Source organism: Tetranychus urticae, chromosome 2 (genome assembly GCF_039701765.1).
Source record: "Tetranychus urticae isolate SD_2017Ah chromosome 2, NJAU_TeUrti_SD_1.0, whole genome shotgun sequence".
Taxonomy (NCBI): Eukaryota; Metazoa; Arthropoda; class Arachnida; order Trombidiformes; family Tetranychidae; genus Tetranychus; species Tetranychus urticae.
The window spans coordinates 25,403,908-25,428,010 of record NC_142959.1 but is presented as its reverse complement, the minus strand read 5'-3'; the positions used below and the strand labels follow the sequence as shown (position 1 = coordinate 25,428,010).

At 32.0% G+C, this 24,103-nt stretch overlaps 6 protein-coding genes and 1 long non-coding RNA gene across 15 annotated transcripts; 5 read left to right on the top strand and 2 right to left on the bottom strand.

The window, feature by feature from the left end:
- The first annotated feature begins 748 nt into the window (after positions 1 to 748).
- Positions 749 to 1,470, top strand: LOC107360304 (large ribosomal subunit protein eL34). Its single transcript, XM_015926926.2, has 3 exons — positions 749 to 900; positions 1,063 to 1,156; positions 1,231 to 1,470. The coding sequence occupies exons 1-3, from the start codon at positions 836 to 838 to the stop codon at positions 1,411 to 1,413; spliced, it is 342 nt and encodes a 113-aa protein (XP_015782412.1). The 5' UTR covers positions 749 to 835; the 3' UTR covers positions 1,414 to 1,470.
- A 183-nt stretch (positions 1,471 to 1,653) lies between these two features.
- On the bottom strand, positions 1,654 to 5,274 carry E(Pc) (Enhancer of Polycomb). The gene is made up of 7 exons (XM_015926921.3): positions 4,968 to 5,274; positions 4,013 to 4,590; positions 3,842 to 3,922; positions 3,648 to 3,780; positions 3,171 to 3,556; positions 2,988 to 3,098; positions 1,654 to 2,905 (listed from the first exon to the last, which is right to left on the bottom strand). Exons 1-7 carry the CDS (start codon positions 5,151 to 5,153, stop codon positions 2,308 to 2,310), a joined length of 2,073 nt encoding a protein of 690 aa, XP_015782407.1. The 5' UTR covers positions 5,154 to 5,274; the 3' UTR covers positions 1,654 to 2,307.
- Positions 5,275 to 5,613: 339 nt separating this feature from the next.
- LOC107360302 (ubiquinol-cytochrome-c reductase complex assembly factor 2) lies at positions 5,614 to 6,268 on the top strand. Its single transcript, XM_015926925.3, has one exon. The coding sequence runs from the start codon at positions 5,826 to 5,828 to the stop codon at positions 6,168 to 6,170; it is 345 nt and encodes a 114-aa protein (XP_015782411.1). The 5' UTR covers positions 5,614 to 5,825; the 3' UTR covers positions 6,171 to 6,268.
- A 160-nt stretch (positions 6,269 to 6,428) lies between these two features.
- Positions 6,429 to 14,991, top strand: NAT1 (N-acetyltransferase 1). 9 transcript variants are annotated; one of them, XR_016198452.1, is made up of 9 exons: positions 6,429 to 6,731; positions 7,324 to 7,555; positions 7,807 to 9,485; positions 9,598 to 9,730; positions 9,889 to 10,585; positions 11,346 to 11,553; positions 11,643 to 11,764; positions 11,905 to 12,419; positions 13,244 to 14,991. XR_016198452.1 is itself a non-coding variant. In XM_015926920.3 (7 exons), the coding sequence occupies exons 2-7, from the start codon at positions 7,466 to 7,468 to the stop codon at positions 11,995 to 11,997; spliced, it is 2,814 nt and encodes a 937-aa protein (XP_015782406.1). In that variant the 5' UTR covers positions 6,429 to 6,731; positions 7,324 to 7,465; the 3' UTR covers positions 11,998 to 12,961. The 9 variants fall into 9 exon arrangements, 1 of the variants encoding a protein (XP_015782406.1); XR_016198451.1 differs by having other exon boundaries at positions 11,346 to 11,558; XR_016198445.1 differs by lacking the exon at positions 11,346 to 11,553.
- On the bottom strand, positions 13,099 to 16,664 carry LOC107360300 (uncharacterized). The gene is made up of 5 exons (XM_089267118.1): positions 15,018 to 16,664; positions 14,478 to 14,813; positions 14,124 to 14,390; positions 13,927 to 14,043; positions 13,099 to 13,734 (listed from the first exon to the last, which is right to left on the bottom strand). The coding sequence occupies exons 1-5, from the start codon at positions 15,112 to 15,114 to the stop codon at positions 13,214 to 13,216; spliced, it is 1,338 nt and encodes a 445-aa protein (XP_089123244.1). The 5' UTR covers positions 15,115 to 16,664; the 3' UTR covers positions 13,099 to 13,213.
- Positions 16,665 to 17,429: 765 nt separating this feature from the next.
- Positions 17,430 to 21,302, top strand: LOC149094200 (uncharacterized). Its single transcript, XM_089267119.1, has 3 exons — positions 17,430 to 18,035; positions 19,102 to 19,280; positions 20,718 to 21,302. The coding sequence occupies exons 1-3, from the start codon at positions 17,672 to 17,674 to the stop codon at positions 20,850 to 20,852; spliced, it is 678 nt and encodes a 225-aa protein (XP_089123245.1). The 5' UTR covers positions 17,430 to 17,671; the 3' UTR covers positions 20,853 to 21,302.
- Positions 21,303 to 22,113: 811 nt separating this feature from the next.
- On the top strand, positions 22,114 to 23,904 carry LOC107360305 (uncharacterized). Its single transcript, XR_001568275.3, has 2 exons — positions 22,114 to 22,613; positions 22,686 to 23,904. It is a non-coding gene; the product is annotated as an uncharacterized LOC107360305 (long non-coding RNA).
- Positions 23,905 to 24,103: the final 199 nt, after the last annotated feature.

The following is a 24,103-nucleotide window of genomic DNA, read 5'->3' as shown; positions in this document are numbered from 1 at the left end:
AATTATGTTTCAAGTTGTTTAGAGCATTGCATTCTAGACTATGTTGGATTAGTTGGAGTTGAATTATTTTTTTGTTGTATTAGCTTATGTCAGCCATGAAAGCTCGTGTCTTCAATTTAAGCTAGCTGAGAATTGAGTTGACCGGGTTTTGTATACCTTTACCATAAATTGAATTAAACAGTTTTCGGTAAAAAAAATAAATTAAATTTAAATGTTTTGAAAAATTTAAATTACATTGTATTAAGTAACCAAGAAAGTTCGTTCGTTTTTTTTAAACCTGAGTTCAATCGATAATTTTTTGGCGAAAAATTCATTTTATTGGAACTATTTTTTTTGCCGATGGTAGACAATTCATTAAGCTTTAACCCAGTGTGATTTTCATTAGGGTCAGAAGGAAAATAAATTGTGAGTTAACAATTTAAATTGATCAACTTTTTACCAATTTTATTGTGTTCAGGATAAATCATGATTACAATAATTTTTTAATTCAATTCGAAAAAATCTAATGCATCAGATAGCCGATAGTCTAGAGTTCATTTTGGTTCAATTTCGAGTCTTCGAATAAACCAATTAATCAATTCTGATCGCACAAATTTTCAATATTAATTAATGTATCAACTTTGCATTATAGTTATGATAAACAGAATGTAAACAACATTTTAAATTAGGCGGAGATGTGAGAAAGCTTGAGTGTCTCCTTGGTTACATCTCGGAAACGGAAAGTAGCTTCATTGAAGGCATAGTTTTCTGTCCTGAAACTTGTTTAATTTTGTAATTCGTTTCATTTTATTAATCGAGTTTTCACTTATTGTGACCGGTAAATTAATTAATCACAATGGCTCAACGACAAGTTCTTAGACGACGATTATGCTACAACACACCATCCAATCGTCGAAAGATGTAAGTTACTTTCACAAATCTTTTCAATTTTAGTCTTTATATTCAACCTATGTTTACCACTAATGGTATAATTGTGTTTGTCTGTCTTGTTTTTTTAGTATTTTTTACTTCAAACTCCAATTTATTTCTAATTCGTTAATTTTTAATTTTAATTTCCATCAGTTCCAAAACTCCAGGTGGAAGGCTAGTATACCTTTATCAAAAGAAGCCAGGAACCTGTGCTCGTTGTGGTGACTGTAAGCTCAAGCTTAGAGGAGTAAGTTTAAATTCCGTCTTGTTAGTTACTTCGTGTATTTATCATGTTACTAATGGTTTTTTTGCCTATTTCAGTTAACATTCGCCCGACCACACAAATTGTCAACACTTTCCAAGCGACACAAGACTGTCTCTAGATCATATGGTGGTGTAAGATGTGCCGCATGTTTAAAGAATAGAATTCTTCGAGCCTTCTTGATTGAAGAAGAAAAGATCATAGCTCAAGTTATGAAAGCCCAGAAACAGACTAAAAGCTAAATTAACTGTTGTAAAATTTTGATCCAATAAATCAAGTAAAAACAAATTAGTTATGAATCGTTTTTGCGTGATTCAATACCGGTATAATGAAGAATACAAAATTGTTGCTGTTTAAATATCTTTTTTCTTTGTTTCTCGATTTGCGATAAGTACAATTCAATAGAGAATTATACTGAATTCATTTTACATGTGAAACCTGTAAGTTAGATATTTAAGGGAAAATCGGGTTGCCAATGATCATTTAGCGCTAGACCAGTCAATTTAATGTTTTTACAAAAGGAGCTCAAGAATCGTTTGAGTCATTTAACATTTAAGAAACTGTACAAAGGGTAGATTCTCGAATCAATTGAGGAAGATTCACGAAAACACAAAAAAGTGAGAATGAGCAAAGAGAAGTCAGAAAAAGGAAAACATTAAGATACAGACATCAAAGAGTTAAGGGTGTTGATGAAGAAATGGAGATTTATGAATGAATGAATGAATGAATTATGAGTTATGAATAAGACGAACAGAAGAATCTATGTGAATGATGGCGGAAAGATGATGGTTGATGGTCATGGCGATGATGGTACGAATAAGGAGACGAAAGAAAATGAAAGGAAGAGATCCGTGTATTTGAAAAGAAGTGGTGGAAATGAGGATGACTGTGAATGTGATGGAGAGACAAATGATAATGATTAGGATGAAATTCGTTGTTAATTTGCTAGAAATAACTCGAAATGGTGAATTCATTTTTTGTTTGAAATTTTGACTTATTTTGTTCCTAGAAAGATGACTTCTTTTTTTTGCTCTTCGTTTTCTTGTTTTTTTTTAATTAATAGAGTATTTGTAGCTTTCTTTTACACTTAAATTTCACTCGTAAGATGATCCATTGAAATTTTTCGTTTAATAATTTCAAAACACTGTATCCACAACTGCACGTAATGCAAAATTTACACTGGCTGAATCTAAAGTTGATGGTTGAGGTATCGTTGAGATTGAGTTGTTAGAGTTGTTATCAGTGTTATTAGTTTTGTTATGATTTGTGTTGTTTGCTGTATTTATGCTGTTCGTGATGGTGTTAGAGATGTTTTTAGCAGAATTTGTATTGGTTTCGGATGATGAAAAGGAGATCGCTGATGAAAATTGGTTACTGTTCATATTAGATGGCGGAAAGGAATGTTCAGGCGAAACATTGCACATATATAAATTAATGTCGCTGTTAGTGGTGTTATTCGTGGTGTCGGTAGATTCCTTTTCTTTTAACCTCTCCAGTTGTTTCCTTTGCATTTCAAAAAGCTCTTTCTGGTGATTTTTAAAACTTTCAATGTCCAAAGTTTCATTATTTGGCTTATTTGAAGATGAAAAACATCCACTTTCTTCAAAATAGTTTGGAAGGTCAATCTTTACAACTGGTATGAGGTTACCTTGCTCATCGATAACAGCCTCCGGTTCTTGATAAACTTCTTCGTTCACACAACTTTGAGGAGATGACTTTGGACGAAAATGTATCCTTAAAGAAAAAAGTGTTAATCAGATTAATATGTTTGCAATCTAATTTAGATGAAATCGTTTAGAAAAAAGTTTAGACTTACCATTCTTTTTTAATTTCATCAATAAATTCATTATCTTCTTCGTTCTCATGATTAGAATCTAATTTGGACCAATACTTATCCATAGGAGTCCATGCACGATCAAAAATAATTCTGATGGATCAATAAATAGAATGAAAAGTTAATAAAATTCAGTAAATCTATTTTTTTAAGTAGAGAACTAACCTTCCTCCCCTGCCATATCTTCTTCTAGCAAATCCGATACAGCGTTGATTAAGTCCAATATTAATTGATGTGAGACAGAACCTATAGCGTTTGTCACCAAGCCCGCCTTCAACAGAACTACACCATGGCCAATTGCCTTTTTGTTCAATGAGGGGAGCATGATATGAACAACCCTTTTGCCTTTTGAAAGCATAAGGGCCGTCGGGATCTTCTTCTTCTTGATCTGAAGTTGGCTGTGACTGGTTACCATTCAAAATCTCTTCGTCAGATGTATAAATAAATTCATTAGACTCAGTCGATTCTGCTTTTTGGACATGAGCAGTACCCTGCTTATGTCGCCGACGATATTCTCGTTTTCGTCGGGGTGGTTGAAGAGTTTCATCAATCTGAAAAAAGAAAAAAATATTGATATTAATATAATGATGATAAATAAGGATATGAACGAATGTTGACGGCCAAAGAAAGCTTGAAATTTACCTTTGAACGAATTTTCTCTCCTTGTTTTAACATATTGAAGTTATTAAAAGGTAAATACGTTGAGGTAGGTTTGATTAATCGTAAAGCTGAAACTTCGGCTAGTACTTGACCACTATAATCACCTATCTCATATCTATATAAAATGAAAGAAAAAGTTAGATGCAATCCAGATAAGTTTTGATGAGATTTCTTGCCTTTTTTTGAAAATTTCTAACGACAATTGAAGATGATCATGCTTCAGCTTTTCACGATGTTTCACTAGTTGTAATAAATCTCTGTAAAAGATGAAGAAAAAAAATGAAAAAAGTCCCACGGCGAAGGAAAAGAAAATATAGATGAATATGATGAATCTAAATTGAACATACACAGCCCTGCTGAGATCTCTTCTAAGTTTAAGCATCTTTTCATAAGAAACTTCATCATTTTTGCGATTTTTACGAGTTTGCATTTTCTCTGTTCTTCTTCTGAACGCCACATATGGACTGTTATTTGCTGTACCATCTCTTCGTTCTGTTTTAACCAATGGTATCAAGGATTGTTGGGTTCTTAATCTTTTATCAACCCAATAATCGTAAACTGCGGTGATCAGATCATCTCTTTCTTTGAGCAAAAGTTTAGCCTCGTCTATTAGAACAACTTGTTGCCCACTACTTTTTTCGAGTTTATCCATCATTTCTTCAAATTTCAAAGGAGTAAGATCAGGTAAGTCTTTTTGTTGCTCTAACCAAACTTCATCCTCTGAATCTAAGTCATAATCAGGAACTTCTTGCTCAAAATCGAAAGGAGCAACATGTATGAGCTGCCTAGGGAGCTTGAAATTATTAGGGTAAAGGGCATTGTAAAAATCATCCGGAGCTTTATACACTTCGGGCGTAGGTATCACAAGTTCTCCCGTATGACCGAAAGCTTGTTGAGCAGATATGGCTCGCTGCAAATGATGTTCCTGAAAGAAACAGAGATAAAAAAAGAAAACATTAGTTTATTGCAAGACAACAGTGAAAGTAAAGAATAGTATGTTAAAGATAGTGCAAAAAAACTGCTATAGTCATGAAAACTGTCAAAGCTGCACGAAAATAAGCTAGCAGGCTGTATTTCAAAGGTATAAACTACGAAAATTAAACATTTAAGTCATAATTGTGCAAATGATGAGCTATGATAATAAGATTAGTTGGTAAAATTCAATGTTTACACTTTGTGGTGCCAAAGAGAAAGGTATATTGAAAAAAGAGGGAGGAGAAAGACTGGTTAACATAGGAAAATCAGATGTGTTAACACTAATTTTAACAATTAGGTAAGATTGTACGATATCATTGGACTTACACATTCCTCCTCTTTCTCCATGCCAGTGGGCATTTGAGGTACAGATCTGTTAATAGCCGCAAAATCCGGCAAATCAGGTATCTCTTCAGACCTAAAGACGGGCATCATTTTGCTGCTGTCCAGGGCACGAGCCCTGAATGATAGTTTGCTCATCCTTATATCAACACAGGGATCTCGGCCTCTCATTAAAACACTTTTATCGACATTTCAGGCAACTAATTAACAAATTTAAATAGTAAATAGATGATTAATCAATTAATTTGAGATCCAAACTGATCAATGTTTTGATTTAATTTCAAGATTTTCTGATCTTTTTGTGTCGATTCTTACTGTTTTTACTGCCCTCTGCATCACCAGTTGATGAAATTATAAACGCGCCAAAATCAAATCTTCTATTTATCTTATTTTTTTCTGATTTTGATGAAATAAAGTAAATTATTTGAACCATAAATTGTTTTATAGATTGAATATTTACTAATTTTCAAGCTTGATTCTTTTTCATTAAATAAAAAGATAATTGCAGCACAATTATTTCATAAAAGTTCAATTTTCATCCAATCTTTATCGTTAAATTAATCATGATCGATTTATTTGTGTTTTTATTGCATATTTTGTTTGATATTTAGATTCATTTAATTACTATCATTAAACAACCCTAAAACTAAATAATCCTGGAATCTTTAATTTGATTCAGTTTTCTTGTCTATACATTAGCTAAATTTTGAGACATTCCCTTGAAGTTGTAAAGTTTTCGTTTGTTTACATTGATTCCAGAGAAATAAGTGATTTTTCAATCGGGAAGATCAAGTTATCAGAAAAGTAATTGTTAGATTCTTATAAGTGACCAAAAGGATATTAATGAGTAAATTGTATCGACGATATCTCAATTTGGTTCAAGCGTGGCCAGTTGATGCAACCAAAGATGGTAGAGATTTTGGCCAATTTTTGCGAAAGAAAACAGTCACAATATTCAATCAAGGAGAACTAACAACCATTGACGAACGATATTGGGAACCAAGAATATTGGCTTTGGAAAGGATAGCTCGTGATGTTCATCGGGATAAACATAGAATGCTGTATGAATATTCAGCAACCAATTGTGATGCTGAATCGGCAAGAAAAGGTGTTAGTAATGAGGCATTAAAAACCAAGACTGAAATTGGTTTAATATCAGAAATTAAATCCGTGCTTAATAAAGAGTAAAAGCTAGTTCTTTAGCGTTTACTGGTTCTAGTGTTTTATTGATGTATTTAGTTAATTTAAAATGGTTATTAAAAATTACTCTAATCATTGTGATGTAAGTCATAATTTGGTGATCCATTGGTTTTATTACAATTTGTACCTCAATTTTACTCAATAGATGACGTGAGTGATCAGAGAGAAACTGAGTGAGAAAGGGAGCAAAGAAACAGAGAGAGAAAGAGAGAGAGAGAGAAAAATTAAGAGACGCCATTTTCTTGCTGGCCGAGAGTGAGAATTGACAATTTTGTTGCGGATGTAAATCGCTCAGACTTTTAAATTTGATTCGTTTTGAAACCCTCCAAAACAGCGCATCAAAAGTGATTTCTTCTTCTGATAAACAACTAAATCAACAACGGAAGGCCATAAAGAAGAAGGGGGTGTTTCGTCTTCTCTCTGCTCAGGAGGAAAGGAAGAACCTCTCACATGTAGATGGGTCCCTCCAAGCAGGATTTCAAGAGACCACACTACCCCAAGTAATACCCATGAAGATCGAAGCCAAGTTATCTTCCGTAAAGTACGAGGGTAAGTGTGCAATAATAAACTTTCAATTATTCATATTTTACACCCATTCTGTTGTTAGCATTTAGTTTTTTTATGCTTTACTATCATAATCATCACTTGTATTACAGCACCGCTCGTATCATCATCAAAAACAGTAGTAGTAGTAGTAGCATCATCATCACCATCATCGCCATCATCATCATCATCATCAATACCATTATAATGATGATAATGCGAGCTTGATTTTTTTTCTGCTTTAAAATCATCCGATGCAAAATCATTCACCTTCATTTCCTATTTTTTTCAGCATAGGAGATGATTTTTATGCACACATGTTATGCCCTTTTATTCTTTTAAATCTCAATTATCTTTTTCTATTATCTCATTTTATATCTTTCTATATCTCTCTTTCTCTGTGTCTCTTTCTCTGTCTTTCTGTTTCTTGATTTTCTTCTCTTTCTTCTGTACATTCGCTTGCTTCCTTTTTTTATCATCTTTTCTCTATTTTTGAATACCTCATCTCATTATTGCGTCGCGTATTTTGCTGCTCAACATTTTGCGTACTGTTTGTTTGTCTTTTCTTACATTTTTTCTTGCACAATTTTCTTTGCAGAATACTCAACAAGATCACTCCGGAGAAATTTGATAAGTTGAGCGAGGAACTGATAAATTTGGGTCTTGATTCAACTGCTATTTTGAAAGGAGTCATTTTGTTAATATTCGAAAAAGCTTTAGAGGAACCCAAGTATAGTTCTATGTACGCCCAGTTATGTAAAAAATTAAGTGAAGAAGTACCTAACTTTGAAAATAACAATTCAACATTACTTAATTCTCACAACCCCAATGTAAGTGTCATCAACCTTCATTTCAGTGTACATTAACTCCCCTCTTTCCTTTTTCTCTCTCCTCTTTCTTCTCATGATTCTCTTCTTTCTGCCTGTCTTGATTCCCTTCATAAATTTTCTTCATTCCTTTCTTATTACCTTTTCCTTAAAAGTTGAACTTCTCTCCTCCCTTTCCTCCTTTTCTTTTCCATGATGGTTAATGCGTTTCACTTCACGTTTCCTTCTTTTTTTTACTCATTTCATTTCCATAGCGGACATTTCACCGGCTTTTATTGATCAAGTGCAAAGACGAATTTGAGAAACGTTTCAGAGCAACTGAGGCTTTTGGAGATGGACCTCTGTCACCTGACGAAGAGGAACAACGAGCTTTGGCCAAACATAAAATGCTTGGCAATATTAAGTTTATATGTGAACTTGGTAAACAAAAGCTTTTACAGGAGAACATTTTACACCGGTGTATTCACCAATTGTGTAAGAAAAAAGTGGACGAGCCAATACAGAGTAAGGCTGAAGACCTTGAATGTCTCTGTCAGATAATGAAGACGATTGGTTGTCTTCTGGATACACCTGAAGCCAAACCTTTGATGGATCAATATTTTGAAAGGATGGAAAAATTCTCCCAGAATCAAGAGTTGCCCTCACGGATACGATTTATGCTCCAAGATGTTTTGGAGCTGAGGGCTAATAAATGGGTTCCGCGGCGAATCCAAAGGGAACAGAATCCTAAAACCATTATTCAGATTCGTGCTGAAGCAGCAAAAGATTTTGGAGTTTATATGCCTCCAACTATTTCTTTAGGAAATCAACATCCAATTTACCAAATTTATCCGAATATGTCTATGAGACAAGCTCAATTTCTTTCTGGCTCTAATCAAATTCTTATGAGTCATACTGCACCAGGGCAGAGAGCTCTTGATGATTTATATTCATCGCCTTTGCTTCCTTACGGAATGGGTCCTACAAACCCCATGGTTCAAGGTCGTGGTTATGTCAATCAAGAAAGAGATCGTGATTCTGCTGGTCGTCCAAAATTGAATAATATTGCTCCTATTTATCAGCAACAACAGCAGCAACATCAGCAACATCAGCAGCAACAACAGCAGCAACAGCCTCAACAACAACAACAACAACATGCACCGTCTCACCACCATCATCATCATCAACTTCAACAACAACAGCATCATCATCATCATCACCAGCATCACCAGCATCATCATCATCATCAACCTCAACAACAGCAACCACATCATCCACAGCAACAACCTACTGGTCAGAACTCTTTGCAATTAAATATGTCGCCTAATTTTACGAATAATAGTGTAATTGGAAGTGTTAGCAAAGATTTGCCACCGCGATTTCAAAGAATGGCTTTGCAACAGCAAACACCACACTTGCCTATTAAACAACAGCAGCCTCAGCAACCAATTCAAATTCAACAACTACAACGGCCTATGTTAGGACCTTTAGGAGGAATAGCACCTAATATAATTAATCAAAGTCCCGTTGTAGACGGGAATGTTGCAAGGCAACAACAAGTACCCAATAAACCAGTCGTACCTGCTACCAATCATTTCAATACACTTGACGGCAATGAAATATCTTTAAGACCTGCTCAGAATTCTATCATGCACAAACATAATGTGGTTTTGAACAAGTCCAAAACCAATATGTCTTCTCAATTGATCAATGTAAACTCTAGTATGAAAATTATGGATAACCAGTTAGCCTCTTATCATGTTCCAATCGGTGTAACCAACAAATCTCACAAAGGAAATAATGAGCATCAAGCTAATTTGAAAAACAAGTCATCTATTCAAAACAATAAAGAAACAGTCTTGAAAAAATCTGAAGAAATTTTGAGTAACTTTCTATCTTCGTCCGATATGGATACAGCTGTCAGTGACATTCAAAATCTTAAAATACCTAAAAAGTGAGTATTTTGTGATCTGATTCTATCTTATTTCATGATTATCACCTCTCGTTTTTTCTATTTTGGAACCATCAATACTGAATTTACTATCTCTCTGTTTTTCTTCAATTAGTTACCAGAGTGATGTTCTTGTCAATATTATTAAAAGAACACTGGATAAGACAGAAAGTGATCGAGAATTGGTTAGTAAATTGCTGCTTCAATTGAAAAATGGCAGCGTTTTAGATACCAATGTGTTCTTTTCTGTAAGTATTTTTTCGGTTTATTTTCTTGTTTATAAAGTCTAGCAACCTTTTTCACAGTATGAGAACATTTTTAGCTATTAACAATGTTTGTTTATTTTTGTTTCTTTTTTTCATATATTTTTCATCTTGTTTCTTTCCCATCTTTTTCTTGTTTATAGGCGTTTAAAGATTTATTAAATCATATGGGCGATGTGGAAATAGACATTCCTTGGGTTAAATCATATGTTGCCGGATTTTTGGCTAGAGCAATCGTGGATGGACTTATAACCTTAAAAGATGTTTATGATGTGGTTGAAGGTGGACAATATTACCCTTTATTACTACTTTGTCTTCAAACACTTCATCAAACTAAAGGTCAAGAATGGTTGACCAAAACTTTCAATGATAACAAAATTAATTTGTTAAATACTTTGCCTGAAATCGATAGAGAAAAAGAAAGGCTAGCGGATATTCTTAAAGAACGTAATCTCAGTTTCCTTTACCCTCTGCTTAGGATTGAATTTGACATGATGAAACATTTAAATGATGATGATTGCTCCCCCAACTCTCTCTATCGTTGGATTAAGAGCAATGTTGATCCCGGTTTAAGAAATACTTCTGGCTTCATCAATCTACTTTTTACCTGTGTTGCCAAGTATATCATCGAGAAAGCTAAACAAGCGACTTCCGATGATACTTTCAATGAAGGAGATTCGAATAATTCTGGATCATCTACCAACGGCAATGATCATGAAAGAGATGTATTAAGCAAATATAGAGCTGTTTTTCAGGCCTTCCTTGAAGATAAACCGAATCTTCAGTTAATTCTCCTTTATTCTCTTCAAAGCTTTTGGTATGGTCTAGGATGTCCAAAAGGTTATTATCTTCTAAATTTGATATTTATTATGCATTTCAAAGTTGCCTATCATTGTTTAGCTCATTTATTCAAATGACCGACTAATCTTTTCAGTTTATAACCGCTCTAAATAGAATGTTTAATCCTTCGAACTGTTTTGATATTGTATGATTAGGGAAAGATAAGAGAAAAATGAATTTTGAATCTCGGTAAGAGTAAGGTTTTACGGACTAAGGCGGGACTTAAAAATCACACACTTTCGCTAACCAATGGTAAAATTAATAATGAATGTTTTTTATCTGAAATTAATGATTAACCAGAATTTTCTCATCTCCTCTTTCAGTATTCATGGATTTGCTGTAATATTAGTAATTAACAATTAGTTCAATCATGATTATACCTAAGATTAACCTTAGATTTAATTTTAAAAGATTAACCTGATTGGATCTCAATTTAAATGTCCCATGTTGCCCCTCCTTAGTCCGTAAAACCTTACTCTTACCTGAATCTCTTTCAAAAATGCACAACTTAAATCTTAAAGACTTTTGCACCGAATTATATTTATTATCACCAATCTAATTTGGCAACCAACTGGTTACAATCACCCAACATGCGTATTAGTCATTTTATTTCATTTTGTTTCATTTTCACCAGTTCTGGTCAACCTATAACCTCTCCCTAGTAACTTTTAAGGTTCATGTAGAAAAACCTTAGAGACAAGAATCTGAGTCATAATTTACTTTCTTTTCTTTTTTTCTTTCTACTCTTGCATCTTACCAGTTTTTTAGCCATGACCTTGAAATTTTGTTAACTTCCTTTTTGATGATTTGACAAAGACGAAAATATTACGTAATGATGTGATTTCTGAATGATATTTGATTCATTTCTCCATTCCAAAAGGTCAAATCAGATGTAACAATAATCAAAAGCTTATACTTGTTAGATGACTAATGAGCAACTCTTTATTGCATGAATTCAATGAAACTAAGTAATGTAATTGCACACCTCTTAATTAGTCATACAGTTTTCATCATACTAATGTTTTCACTTTTGTTTTTTATTTCTTTTCGATAATAGGAATGCTATTGAGATGGTTCTCATTTCTATATGACTTTGAGATAGTTGAAGATGACGTTTTTTTAAAATGGAAAGAGGATATAAACGATGAATATCCCGGTAAAGGCCAGGCTTTGTTTCAGGTGAGTTAACCGTCTGTTTGTCTCTTGTAAAAGACATTATTGACAAACTGTCAGTCAATAAAAAAATTTTCTGATTCCTTGTGTTAACCTTTGTTTAATTTTTCTTTTTGTCCTTTTCCCAATTTTACGCTCCAAATTAGGTTAACAAGTGGTTTGAATGGCTAGAAAAAGACGAAGAAGAGGAAGAGGAAGAGGAAGATGAAGATGATGGTTCAGATAGTGGCACCAAATGATGCTGTCTTATATACAATCATACATACCATCTTTATCACCAACATTAATATTGCTTCTACAATTATTATTAGTATTCGTTTATCATTCAGTTTCACAATTTAACATTCTGTTGGAAAAAAAGGGTTGGAAAAGCAAGCAAAAGGAAAAAAAGAGCAAAAAGATTGAAGCTGTCAGAAGCTGGTATCGAGATAATATCCAAGGTTATGAAAGGTCATTTACCTGCAAACAATTCAGCTTTCTCTTTTTCATCATATCTTGTTATCGTATCAAAACTTGACTCATGGATTCAATGGTATTTCTAGCTGATTACATGATGCATTCATCTCAACTCTAATACGCTATCCTTTCAGTTTAGCCTGATCTTTCATCAACACCATTTTTACAGCTAAATAGCTAGCTATTTGTACCTTTTCATTCAATGGTAACTATTCTTGCTCAATCCGAGTGACAATAAGTTTCATTATATTTCCTGTCTTATCTGGCATCTTTACTGTAATGATCAAGGAGTAGCAGAGAAAAGTGCGAAAAAATATTCTTGATTTCCTTTTCTGTACCTTTTCTTAACAGAAATACAATTGAAGTTACTGATGATCTAGAATATGCAAGAATAACCTTTCTTCACATTTTCTCTGTCTATCATTTTTCTTCCTACTCTCTTTCACTTTGTCATCTCCTGACATTGACCTTCAGTTGTTTCCTAAATTATTGATACTACAAGACCTTCAATTACAAGTGAAAACTATTTCAATTAAACACCCAATGCACTATGGAAAGCTGTACAAATGTAATCAAAACATTTCACTTTCAATGAACTTTTTACTGCCTATTTTGATTATTCAAAGAGTAATCTTAATGCATGATTATAATTCATAAGAAATAGCAGTGAATGGTTAAACACTTTGAAAAAAAGATAAATTTAGAACCAATCATGATAAATAAAGTGTTGGATGTTTTTTGGATTAACAGAGTATAAAAATGAACATTTTATTTTCTTATCATAAATATCAATCTATTTGATTGTTAATTGTTGTTTTAGAAACATACAAAAGTCACTCTGTTTCCTTGGGTTGTTGGTTAGTTGATGATTTTTGGTTCGAAAGACTAATTACAATCAATTTTATGCGTCTTAAGAATTTTCATTTTTGGTTTATAAAGCACAATTTGATTGTTTTAAATTTTTTTCAGTTACAGACTAATTTAACTGATTTTTATTTCTCATTTGCATGGATTTTGTTTATAACGAAGATGAAAGCCTCTTGCATTGTTAATATGGTTGGAAACAAATCTAACTGTAAATGGACCTGATGTATTATCAGTAATTATTGTTGGATGATCAATGGTAGCGTTAAGAACCATCGAAGATGGCCTCCAAATGTCGGTTACAGTCGTCTCATTAGTTGATATTGTTAATGTTGGTGTTCGAGTAATCAATTTACCTGAACAAAGTCTAACTCCACCAATGGATAAATAATCATCTGGACATTCAGCAATTATTGGCCTCCATAAGGAGTAACCAGAATCATAATTTGACCCAATAGCAAAAGGAGATATCTTTTCACCATCGGTATAAAGCTCATATGAAATTGAACAAAATCCAGATTCCTTTTTAATACAAGCAACATAGTCAATATCATTTGGATAACCTTCAAAGGCCATGTTTAAAGTAGATGAATCGTAGTTGAAACTTTTAATTGACCCATGAGTTCCAGTATAATATTGAAGACAATGAGATGGAGCTGAATGGTGTTTGAAAAAGAAGCAAATTCATACAAAGACATTATCATCAACACAAAAGCATTAACCAAAACGTTTAAATAATGATCAGTCAATCGGAAAAGTCTTAATGCCAATCAGAATATTGGCTTTTTACAATTCATCAACTGAGTTGGTTAAGTGAAATAAAGTACTGTAAAGTTCAAGATACTTACCGGCATTTTCTGAATGACAAGGAATCTGAGTAATCAAGATGTCAAATTTTCGTCTTCTGGTTCCAAGCATTAAAGCATGTAAACTGACTGTATCGGATTCATCGACATTCAAATAATCTAAATTACAAATTGAAAAGCAAAAAAAAACTCATCATTTGATCAATTTACAAAGATGACTCACAATGAAAGTTACTCACAATGTTGCCCTGAATTGAGGCCACAAATTTTTGGTACGATACTGTTTTCATTTTGTCCTGAAACCACGAAAACGTCTTGTGAACAATTACCTCGATTAGGTGGAGCAAGGTCAAATGTTAACATGTCAACACGATAGAAGCAAACATTTTTATCCATTTTACCGATTCTGGCTCTACAGACTTTTGAGGATTGGTAAGACTGAGGAAATCCAGGATTTCTAAAGTAAACGAATTTCTCTGAAGCCATTTGTCCACATGATAATTCAACTGTAATCAAAGTGATAGACAGAATGATAAATTTGAACAAATCAAGATTTGCTGATTCACTATAAATTGATAATGGTTAACACTTACACAAACAACACACGATTCCATCTCTTTTTGCATTTGCACATCGGCCCATCGGTACACCACCTTTATTTACACACTCTTGTGCATCATAACAGCTACCTTTACGTCCATCAGCTGCTTGGCAAACATCTTCATTAACGATTGGATTTTCATCGGGTTCATTATTGGATAATGGTGAAGCGAGTGAAGAGGATGAGGATGAAGACGATGATGGTGTATCGGAATACAATGCTTCCCGATGGTGCCGCAGATCACCGAGTTCAGAGTTGAAATAATAAGTTGCTGCCACCAATGGTGTTTTACCTCCTTTACCTCCATTAAACATACTATCCAAAGGATCTTCAAACAATAATCAAGAGAAAGATATTAGCTGATTAATGTGAATTGAAACTGAATTAAACTTGGTTACATTCTTAAAATTTCTTATAAACTGCAGACTGATTACAACGTAATAATTAATAACTGTCAACACTAATAAAGCAAGTCCGCTTGCAATAAAGGGAACTAAATCAATAAATGGTTGTAATAATTAACTGTACTTACGAAAGGGAACTGGTGGTGGCGAATCTCTTGTTTGAAAATATCCATCAATTTCTTGTAAAACAAAAGTAAAATAGACGAGTGAAAATAGGAGAAACATGATTACCACTTGTTTACAATTAGTGAAAATTGGTAAATTAGTAAATTCGCTGTTATTTGAAGCAATGAAAGGTTGAAGTGCAATTAATATACTAGCAAGAAATCAAGGTAAGGATTACCTTTTAAATAGTGGTGTTTAGTGAGATACTTTTAAAATAATTACAATGAAAAAGTGAGTGAGTGAGAGAGACAAGATACCAATCTAAACCATGAAATGAAAATGAACAATTTAATGTCAAAGGAAAAGGTTAAGATTCTGTAAACTAAAAATAGGCCACAACAGGGAGTTTATGTTAAATCATTTTCATTATGACAACCATTATCATTTTGATATCATTGTCGTTCAATGGTCTGTCTCTTTCTAGATTCCTATTATTAGACTATTATTACTATTACCATTATTATCGCCATTATTATTATTGAAAGATTGATGAGTCTCTTTTTTCACTCTCTTCAGGTCGGGCGTTAGGATACCAAATTTCCGGCGCAAAAATGTTGATATTATTTGCCATTTTCGCCATTACCAATTGGTACTTAATTGTTATCTCCAATTGTTTAATCATTTCTCCATTTCTACACAACTAATCATTTGATCCGTGAATTATGATCCACTCCCGTTTACCATTGGTTTCAATGAATATGCCTTATAAGCTGTTATCTCGTTAGTTTTTGTCCTGTCAACTTAAAAAGATGGGAAAATGAATTCATTTTGATTTGCTTATTTTTAATTTCAACTTTTACTTTGAAATTAGTTTAAATAATTAGCTAAATTTAGGTTTAATGTTTAATCAACAATTAGGGTTTCCAGTTGAAAACAATTTAGTTAACCCAAAAAAATGTTCATCTCTTGAAATAACTTGCAACCGATTTGGTTTACATTGTATTCAACTTTTGATGTTTTTGTATAACATTATTTAGTTACCATTAAAATTAAATTTGATGAAAATTATGTAATTAATTAGGCATAACTTGTGAAGTCTGATTGAAATTCAAATTGAAAGTTGATATTGAAAGTGTATGTTAATCATTGTTGTGCTATTAAATGATCTCGATTGTTAAAAACAATTAAGGTTAGTCAGGTTTTAAAAATAAAATTTTTGTTTCTTTTGATCAAATTAGGTGATTTAAAGAGTAATCAATGAAATATCAAACTATAAATCAAGTTGAATCTGATCAAAATAAGATCTTTGTTGTTGCTTGAAAAATGGAGATTATATTTTCAATGAACTAATTTGAATATATTTAAGATTGAATGTGACGACGATTGAAATTGATATTCACAGAGCGATAAGTTGTTTTGCTCGGATCAAATGTTTCACTAGTGTTAGTTGATTGGACAGGTCAACTTTGTCACTTTGGTACTAATAGATGTTGACAGATGAAGACGGCGAAGAAGAAGATGAAGCAAAAAGATTTGGAAAAGATAACAAAGATGAGAAGAGAGGAAAGCGAAATGAAGAGAAGCTAAAATTTAAAGTCGACAAACCTTAAGGTACGACGAGATGGACGTTCATCAGGTTAAGGGTCACTCAAAGTAAATTAATGTCAACTAAGGTAATCATTTACATTGGAGTGAAAAAAGGACAAAAGTATAACAGTTAAGATGAAAACAAAATTGTAAGACGAGTATATTGGAAAATATGAGAAGCACTTTCAAGTCTCCAATTCATATTTTTGTTTTTGTTTTCATCTTTTCTTTCTTCTTCTTCATCTTCTTCTTCTTCTCTTCCATTACTTTATTTCCTTCGTCTTTCTTTTCTTGGGCTTGTTGAAAATATAATAATTGATAATATACATGTTTATCTGATAAGTTCATTGAAGTGAAAAATGTGAGAGACAAGACATCCACTGAAGCATACTCAATGTTATACACAGACAATTAAACTCGACCATTGATGTTAACCTGGACAGACTTGAACAAAACAAATTGATATCAATAATAACCATCAAACAATATCAATAACCAGAGACTTGAAATTGACCCAAGACGATGATAAAAGACGATGTAGGAAGATGAAGGAAGAGCCTTTACACAGCAGTCAGTGGTGTAACAAAAGGTGGAAGGTAAAAGGCAAAATGATGATCTTACAATCAAATCAAAGTGTAAGGAAAGATGGTGATGATAATCGCATGTGAGGGAGGTTAGTGTTCAATGATGATCATTGGTAAGACGACTGATGATGACAAGATGAGACCCAAGAAAAAAAGAGAGCAAAAAAAGAAAGAGAAAGACTGAAATGATACAAATACAATGAGCCAATGGGATTTGAAAGGTTTACGTCTTCGGCCTACGGGTCATTTTGGCTCCACATTTGAATGGAAACAAGTTAACCAAAGTAGATCTTGTTTATTAATCGTTGTACCTAATTTTTTGCTTACCTTCAATATTTTGTCCTATTTTTTAGTCTTCAAATATTGACCTTAACCTTTACCATCAATTGTCTTAATCAAGGCAATTTGATTTTTGGCCTTTTCAACTTTTGCTTGTTTCATTTTTGATAAATATTGGTTTGTTCAAAAGAGGATAACAATCGTAGGAAATAGGATTAATTGTTGATATGTTGGATACGTTTACTGGTGGACAGATTATTAATCTGTATACTACCGGTTCAATCAACTCACCATCAATGTCAATCAATCATGAAACAATATCATCTTCAACTCAACAATGTCAATCAACTTCATCAATAACTCAATCAACCTCAACAATAACTTCATCTCCATCATCATCACCATCATTTTCAACCTTGTCAACATTATCATCAACCTCAACCTCATCAATATCATCGGCCTCTTCATCAACTCATCGTAAATTGACCAATTTTACAATTGAATCAATATTAAACACTTCTAATTGCAACAGCAACTCAGCTGCAACTAAAAAAAGCTCATCTCGCAACCGGAGGCTCAAATTTGGCCACAGTAAGTCTTGTCATCTATCAATTAGACTAAACTGATTACAATTAAGCGAGTTTTCACAAAAAAATTATAACAAAAAGGATAACTTAATATAAATCATATTGTTCAGTATTAACCTTGTTTCAGGTGATATTCACAATTGAATGAAAGGTTTATATAATTTTCAGCTTTTGACTGGTTATTATGATCATAATGATCGTTGTGATTATTGTGATTAACAGTGAATCAAAGGTAAACATTAACATGAAATACTTAACTTTGATTAACACTTTTACTTAATAAGGTAATCATAATCATATTGAAGGCAAAACATTTAACATGAATCAGATGTAGATTGAGATTTTCATTTGTTTACTTTTACTGTTATTGTAAAGTGTATTGAATCTCTTAGTTTTTTGTTGATGGTAAGATTGATTGGACTTGTAATTAGCTTGATTGTACAACCTTTTACAACCAATTAATCATTAATTTTGCTCAAAGCTGATTAAACATTTTGTTTTCATTTTTGTTTTGCTGTATTTTGTTGGTTTATACGCTAAAATAATTCAGAAGTTCATTGATTGAGTGAGAAAAATTAAAATACCGGATTTTATCTTACATTATAACATAATAATCAGTGATTTAGATTTGATCAATTGTTTACAAGGTCATCTTGATGGCCTAATTGCTGGTTAAGTGTACAAATGTACTTTTATTTTCTCATTAAGAGTCAACTTGATTAAGAATCAAGACTTATGGAAGGCTCAACAATAAATGGTAATCAACAGTTATTAATAACTTTCCATCAAATACTGAGAAACAATCGTGTAACGATAACACTTAATTTTATTCAGTATCCTTTGTGTAATCAATTTAAATGTTACAATTACATGTAATTACAATCTGATTTAAAAATTGCGGTTAAATCTAAATGAAAGGGCACAATGGCTTGTTAAGCCGGGAAACAAAGCCGTTAATTTTTGTTCAGTTGTTATCCTTTTGTTTGGTTAAAAAGCTGACTTAATTATTGATAATTACATATTAAATACATTTGATTTTTTTTCTAATTCTGCCTCTATTTTATTAACAGGAGTTCAATCGACTAATGACAATCTAAATAATAGATATAATTGCAACAATCGCGGACCTCGGATACCATTTACATCTCATCAAGTACAAATATTGGAGAAGAAATTTGCCTCAACAAGTTACCTCAGCAGCTATGAGGTTTGGAGTTTATCGGAACAGTTAAACATCTCAGAGAATCGGGTAAGTTAATTGTCATGTATTTTTAATTGCTGGTTAGTTACTTAAATTAAGTCGATATAATTTGTATTGCAATCAACTCAACTTTTTCTCCATTGGTTTCCATAAGCTTGCAGTTAGTATGAAAGCTTGGATTTATTTAACGCTTGTAATATTTAACAAGTCGTTGAATAAATGTTAGCTTTACCAAATCTCACAATTAATCCTTAACCAGTTCCAGATTTCCGGTTATAATCTCAAAGGTACTATTAATATGCTGTTAAGTGATCAAGATTGCTAATAATGGGTAAACATTAAAAGATTAGAGAGTTGTTATGATAAATATGATTAGTGAAAAGATCTGTAAAAGGTTATGTTAACTTTACCATGTCTTTATACACTTATCTTTATTTCATTTTAATTTTAATCAACATTACTATTATTATAGCTATTACTTAGATAATCATCTACCTTAATCCTCTTTAATAAGCCACTTTCACTGACAAATGGCCTCCATTTTTCCTCTTACCTGAATAGTATATTAAAATAATCGCTTGTGGAGTTTGTTAATCTTTCATCAAATTGGTTTCAATTGTAAGCGGAGACATTTTTTGTTGTCAAAATAGCAGTCTCCCTTTTGACCATCACTAGGCCACCATTTTACTTGGTCACTAGTGAATTGAGTGGTCAGTCAATTATAGCTTACCCTTGGTTTGAGGTCGATATTTGACCTTTACATCTTGAACCTCAATATATCTGTATTTTAACTAAACTGTTTACCTGTAAATAATAATAGCTATTATAACAATATGAAAACTTATGCCTTACGCTCAATATTTGCCTCTCTTTATTACAAACTATGTAACTATGTGCAGATAAATCAACCGGATTAAATTAATCATCATAAGCTTGGTTGATTTGTTGAGACATATTTTGCTGCTTCTTAAAAAATTATCCATACAAATATTATGCATACAAATTATAACTATTATTAATCGTATTTATTGTTATTTATATTTACCTTCAACAATTGATTTCCATCGAAATTGAATTTTTCTCCTTTTTTCAAATTCATTGCTTTTATTATAATGGCTACTATCTATTAACAATGTATCCAAGTGAAAACCAATGAATCCATAATTTAATAACAGTCTGATTAAAGTTTACTTATTAGGACGGTAAACTCATAATGATAACAACAATGCTTCCAGATTTTTTTTTGAGGTTTTCATCTTTGAATTAAATGATTGTTTATTTGTTACAATCAACCCTGAAAATACCTATTACCTTTTGTATAACCTTAACCTTACTTACCCCTGGTTATAACAATTTAATCTCACAAATGACTAGTTATTAATAATATTTAATAATATTGACTGATGGGTCGGAACCAAAATAGTTTGACAAGTTAACAATAAATCAGATTGATTAATCAAATATCTTTCATCTATCTTTTTACAGGTTAAAATTTGGTTTCAAAATCGACGAGCCCGAAGGAAACGAGAAGAAAGATTACCCGATGAAGTCGATAAACAGATATCCAATGATTTAATTGCCACTGATTGTGAACAGTATCTTCCAAGGAGTCCGAAGTGAAATTACAATCAAGAATCTCAGAGAACTGATGGGACCAAATTAGCCACCAACTGAATGTACAAAACAGCCGAAACCAAAAAGCCTAAATGAAGCAAAACTGCCAAATTAAAGACCTATTTATTCAACTAATTTGTTGATTTTCAATTGTCCATCTGATTACAATGACAAACTTGCGAGGATATAGCTATTTAACAAGACTCAGCGCTATCAAAGCTGATGAAATGTTACCATTTTGTTCGTGATCTTATAATGAGAAATTAGTTAGTTTGATTAATTAAACAAATCGATAATTTTTTACAATTTTTTCCAATAAAACGGAAAAAATAAAAAAATGAAATCATTTCAAGCTGGCAAGGTAAAAATACTGCAAGCTAAGGTTAATCATTATTATTGGAGAAATGTTTTGATTCTTTGATTATTAACAAATCATTAACTGTTTTATTTATTCAACTCTACTCTCTACTTAATCATGCTGAGAAAGTTGTCAACAGGTCAGACAATTATTGTTGATTAGATTATTTAACCTGTTGGAATGAGGATTGATGCAGCAAAATAAAAGTGGCAACAAGCGTAATCCGTGATGAAACAAAAATGTATCCTTGAAGCAATGGACAATTAGTCTCATTTAGACTAGACAATTAACATTCCAATCACAGTGAATTATTGATTTTAATGTATTTTCAATCATTTTGATGACTATAATTTGTTGAATTGATTAAAATTGAAAGCAAAAATAACAAGGCAATGAGCAAAACAAAAACAAAACCTACGCTTTGTGAACCAATAAACTGGTTAACTTTTGGGTTTTCATTGAAGGTGAAGTAAATTAAAGATTATCAGTTGTCATTCTATTTACATTTACAATTAATTGATTTACTCATAAAGTGGCTCCAATAATCAATTACAAACGTGGTTAGAATCAAATTATTTGCGAATCGCAATCAACTGATCTAACTAGACGAAGTAGAAAAGTGTAGTTTGCTTTTATGTAAATCTGATCAACTTTTATAACAACCTTAATCAATTATACCTTTAAGCTGCTGCCGATCAGTACAAATCTGACCGAACGAATTAAATAATTAATAATCAATCAAGGGTTAAATCAATTTAATTTCTCATTCTAATAGCTGTTGGATGAATGGAAACAAATCTAATGTTAATAAACAATAATTAAGTTCACATTGGTTGGCAATAAAATATTTTTTAATTTCCCTCCAAAAACCTAAAGAAGAGGCAAAATTTGTAAACTCATGTGTTATTTTAATGCGTCTCAATTTTTTTTTGTGTTGCTTGCAACTTTATATTTTAATCATTGCTTTAATTGTCATTACTATCAAAGTTTACAATATTTATTAATATTATTTTGTTTGCTTAGAGCGATTAACATTTATTAAAAATTTCAACTGTGACCTTTAGGCTTATTTTGTGCTATAAATTAAAGTATCGATTTCATCAAAAAAAATTTTTGTTTTTTCCTTCGCCTTTCTTTTAGGTCGCCATGTTTACTCTCTCTATTTCTCTTTCTTCTCTTTCTCAAGCCAATTAATTCAACTGAAAATGACCTGACTCTGGACATACTTAATTGTATTATGTTAACATCGATCATCTCATTAATACCTGTTGGCCTCCTCATAATCAACAGTAACATCAACATCATCATTATTGTGAATAAATCATAAAATCTTTTCCCGCTCTTCATCATATGTTCAACTGAATCTTGGGTGTTGTTACAAGCTCAACATGATTGCAAAATTGTTTCAGGTAAGAAAAAAATAAAGTAACTCTTTTTTCTTCATCATTATCATCATCTTTTCTTCTTCTTCCCCCGATAAGCCTGGATCAATCAATTTGATACCATCTTGATAATCACTGATATCAGCCTGTCCAAGTATGCAGATGTGAATGTTAACTGTTCATGACCACCAACCAGCAAGCTAATTGTGTAAACTTGTACAGATATGTAGATTGGTACCTGATTGATCAATTTCGATACAGATTTCGATTATTATCGTTGACAACACAATAAGCACAAATTTGATTTTGATCATCGCAATTTGGCATCTTCCGCAACTAAACCATAGAGAGAACATAATGGAAAACTTGAAATTACATTTACTCCATTCATGTGATCGTTTTGATGGAAAAACTTTCAGGGAAATTAATTGTGAATGTTATCAATATCATTGATACAATATGTCAGCAATCAATCCTGCACATGTTACGAAGGATCAGTCGCTTCAACTCTACTGCTGCAATTACAATTCGCAATTGTTGTAATGTTAACTTTTTTCATCTTAACATTGTTCTCTTATAATCTATGCTGATCATCAGATTTAATCATAAATTACCTGAATCTTGTTAATTTTCATGGCGAGTACCACCATTCAAATGGGTCCCATTCAATTATTTTTGCCAGCAACAATTATCTGACCTCAAACAATGTTTGTCGAGTAAAGCTGTTTAATTTTGCTATTTAAATCAAATAATTACTGATTAAAAGCAGATTAACTGAACAAAACTGAAATGAATTATACAAACCTTGATGATCAAGTGAAAATTATTGATTCTCTCAGTAAATTACTCTTAATCGGACTTTATTTCACCTCAAAAATTACACAAACCCCAATGGAATGGCAACACTCGAGAAATTATTTTACTGGTTATTAATCATTATCTTGCCTCAATCTGGAAACTTCTCATTGTCAACAATTTTAAAGGTGCAATCAATCAGCAACAATTAGACCTGTTTTCAACTCAAAGTTACAATTTAAAATGTTTTTACCCAAAGGCTTGTTTTATTGCTGCCGTTATTGCCAAAAAACAATGCTAACACAAGAAGAGCCACTTTGATAACCGTTAATTATATTCTTGTATACAATTAACGTTAACTGATTAATATTTTTAATGTTACTCTTGAAAGCTGATATTGATTGGGATTATTGATAATGTAAAAAAGTGAATTTATTTACTGGTTAATTCATTGAGGGTCATCAGTATATGTTTCCGTTTTAACCAAATATTACAATTAAGATTGCCTTCAATGTGAAAGAAATTCATTTTATCCTCTAAATTATTGATTGTATTAGTATCGATCTTATTTGATTTGTCACTGAATTATAATTAAAGAAAAAAGGCAAATTATTAAAGGGAAAAAATATATTACTATTAAGGATTTTTAAGGATACCGAAAGTAATGTGAATTAATCAAGTTGAATTAAAGGTAAAATAATAATAATTGATTGCTAATATGT

Bases quoted from the DNA above. Each gene is read 5' to 3' on its own strand.
- LOC107360304 (XM_015926926.2), top strand. From the start codon at position 836: ATGGCTCAACGACAAGTTCTTAGACGACGATTATGCTACAACACACCA. The intron at 901-1,062 runs GTAAGTTACTTT...AATTTCCATCAG, and splicing joins CCATCCAATCGTCGAAAGAT to TTCCAAAACTCCAGGTGGAA. The intron at 1,157-1,230 runs GTAAGTTTAAAT...TGCCTATTTCAG, and splicing joins GTAAGCTCAAGCTTAGAGGA to TTAACATTCGCCCGACCACA.
- LOC107360302 (XM_015926925.3), top strand. From the start codon at position 5,826: ATGAGTAAATTGTATCGACGATATCTCAATTTGGTTCAAGCGTGGCCA.
- NAT1 (XM_015926920.3), top strand. From the start codon at position 7,466: ATGTACGCCCAGTTATGTAAAAAATTAAGTGAAGAAGTACCTAACTTT. The intron at 7,556-7,806 runs GTAAGTGTCATC...TCATTTCCATAG, and splicing joins TTAATTCTCACAACCCCAAT to CGGACATTTCACCGGCTTTT. The intron at 9,731-9,888 runs GTAAGTATTTTT...TCTTGTTTATAG, and splicing joins ATACCAATGTGTTCTTTTCT to GCGTTTAAAGATTTATTAAA.
- LOC107360300 (XM_089267118.1), bottom strand. From the start codon at position 15,114: ATGTTTCTCCTATTTTCACTCGTCTATTTTACTTTTGTTTTACAAGAA. The intron at 14,391-14,477 runs GTAAGTGTTAAC...CTTTGATTACAG, and splicing joins TGGAATCGTGTGTTGTTTGT to TTGAATTATCATGTGGACAA. The intron at 13,735-13,926 runs GTAAGTATCTTG...AACACCATTCAG, and splicing joins TTGTCATTCAGAAAATGCCG to CTCCATCTCATTGTCTTCAA.
- LOC149094200 (XM_089267119.1), top strand. From the start codon at position 17,672: ATGTTGGATACGTTTACTGGTGGACAGATTATTAATCTGTATACTACC. The intron at 18,036-19,101 runs GTAAGTCTTGTC...TTTTATTAACAG, and splicing joins GAGGCTCAAATTTGGCCACA to GAGTTCAATCGACTAATGAC. The intron at 19,281-20,717 runs GTAAGTTAATTG...ATCTTTTTACAG, and splicing joins TAAACATCTCAGAGAATCGG to GTTAAAATTTGGTTTCAAAA.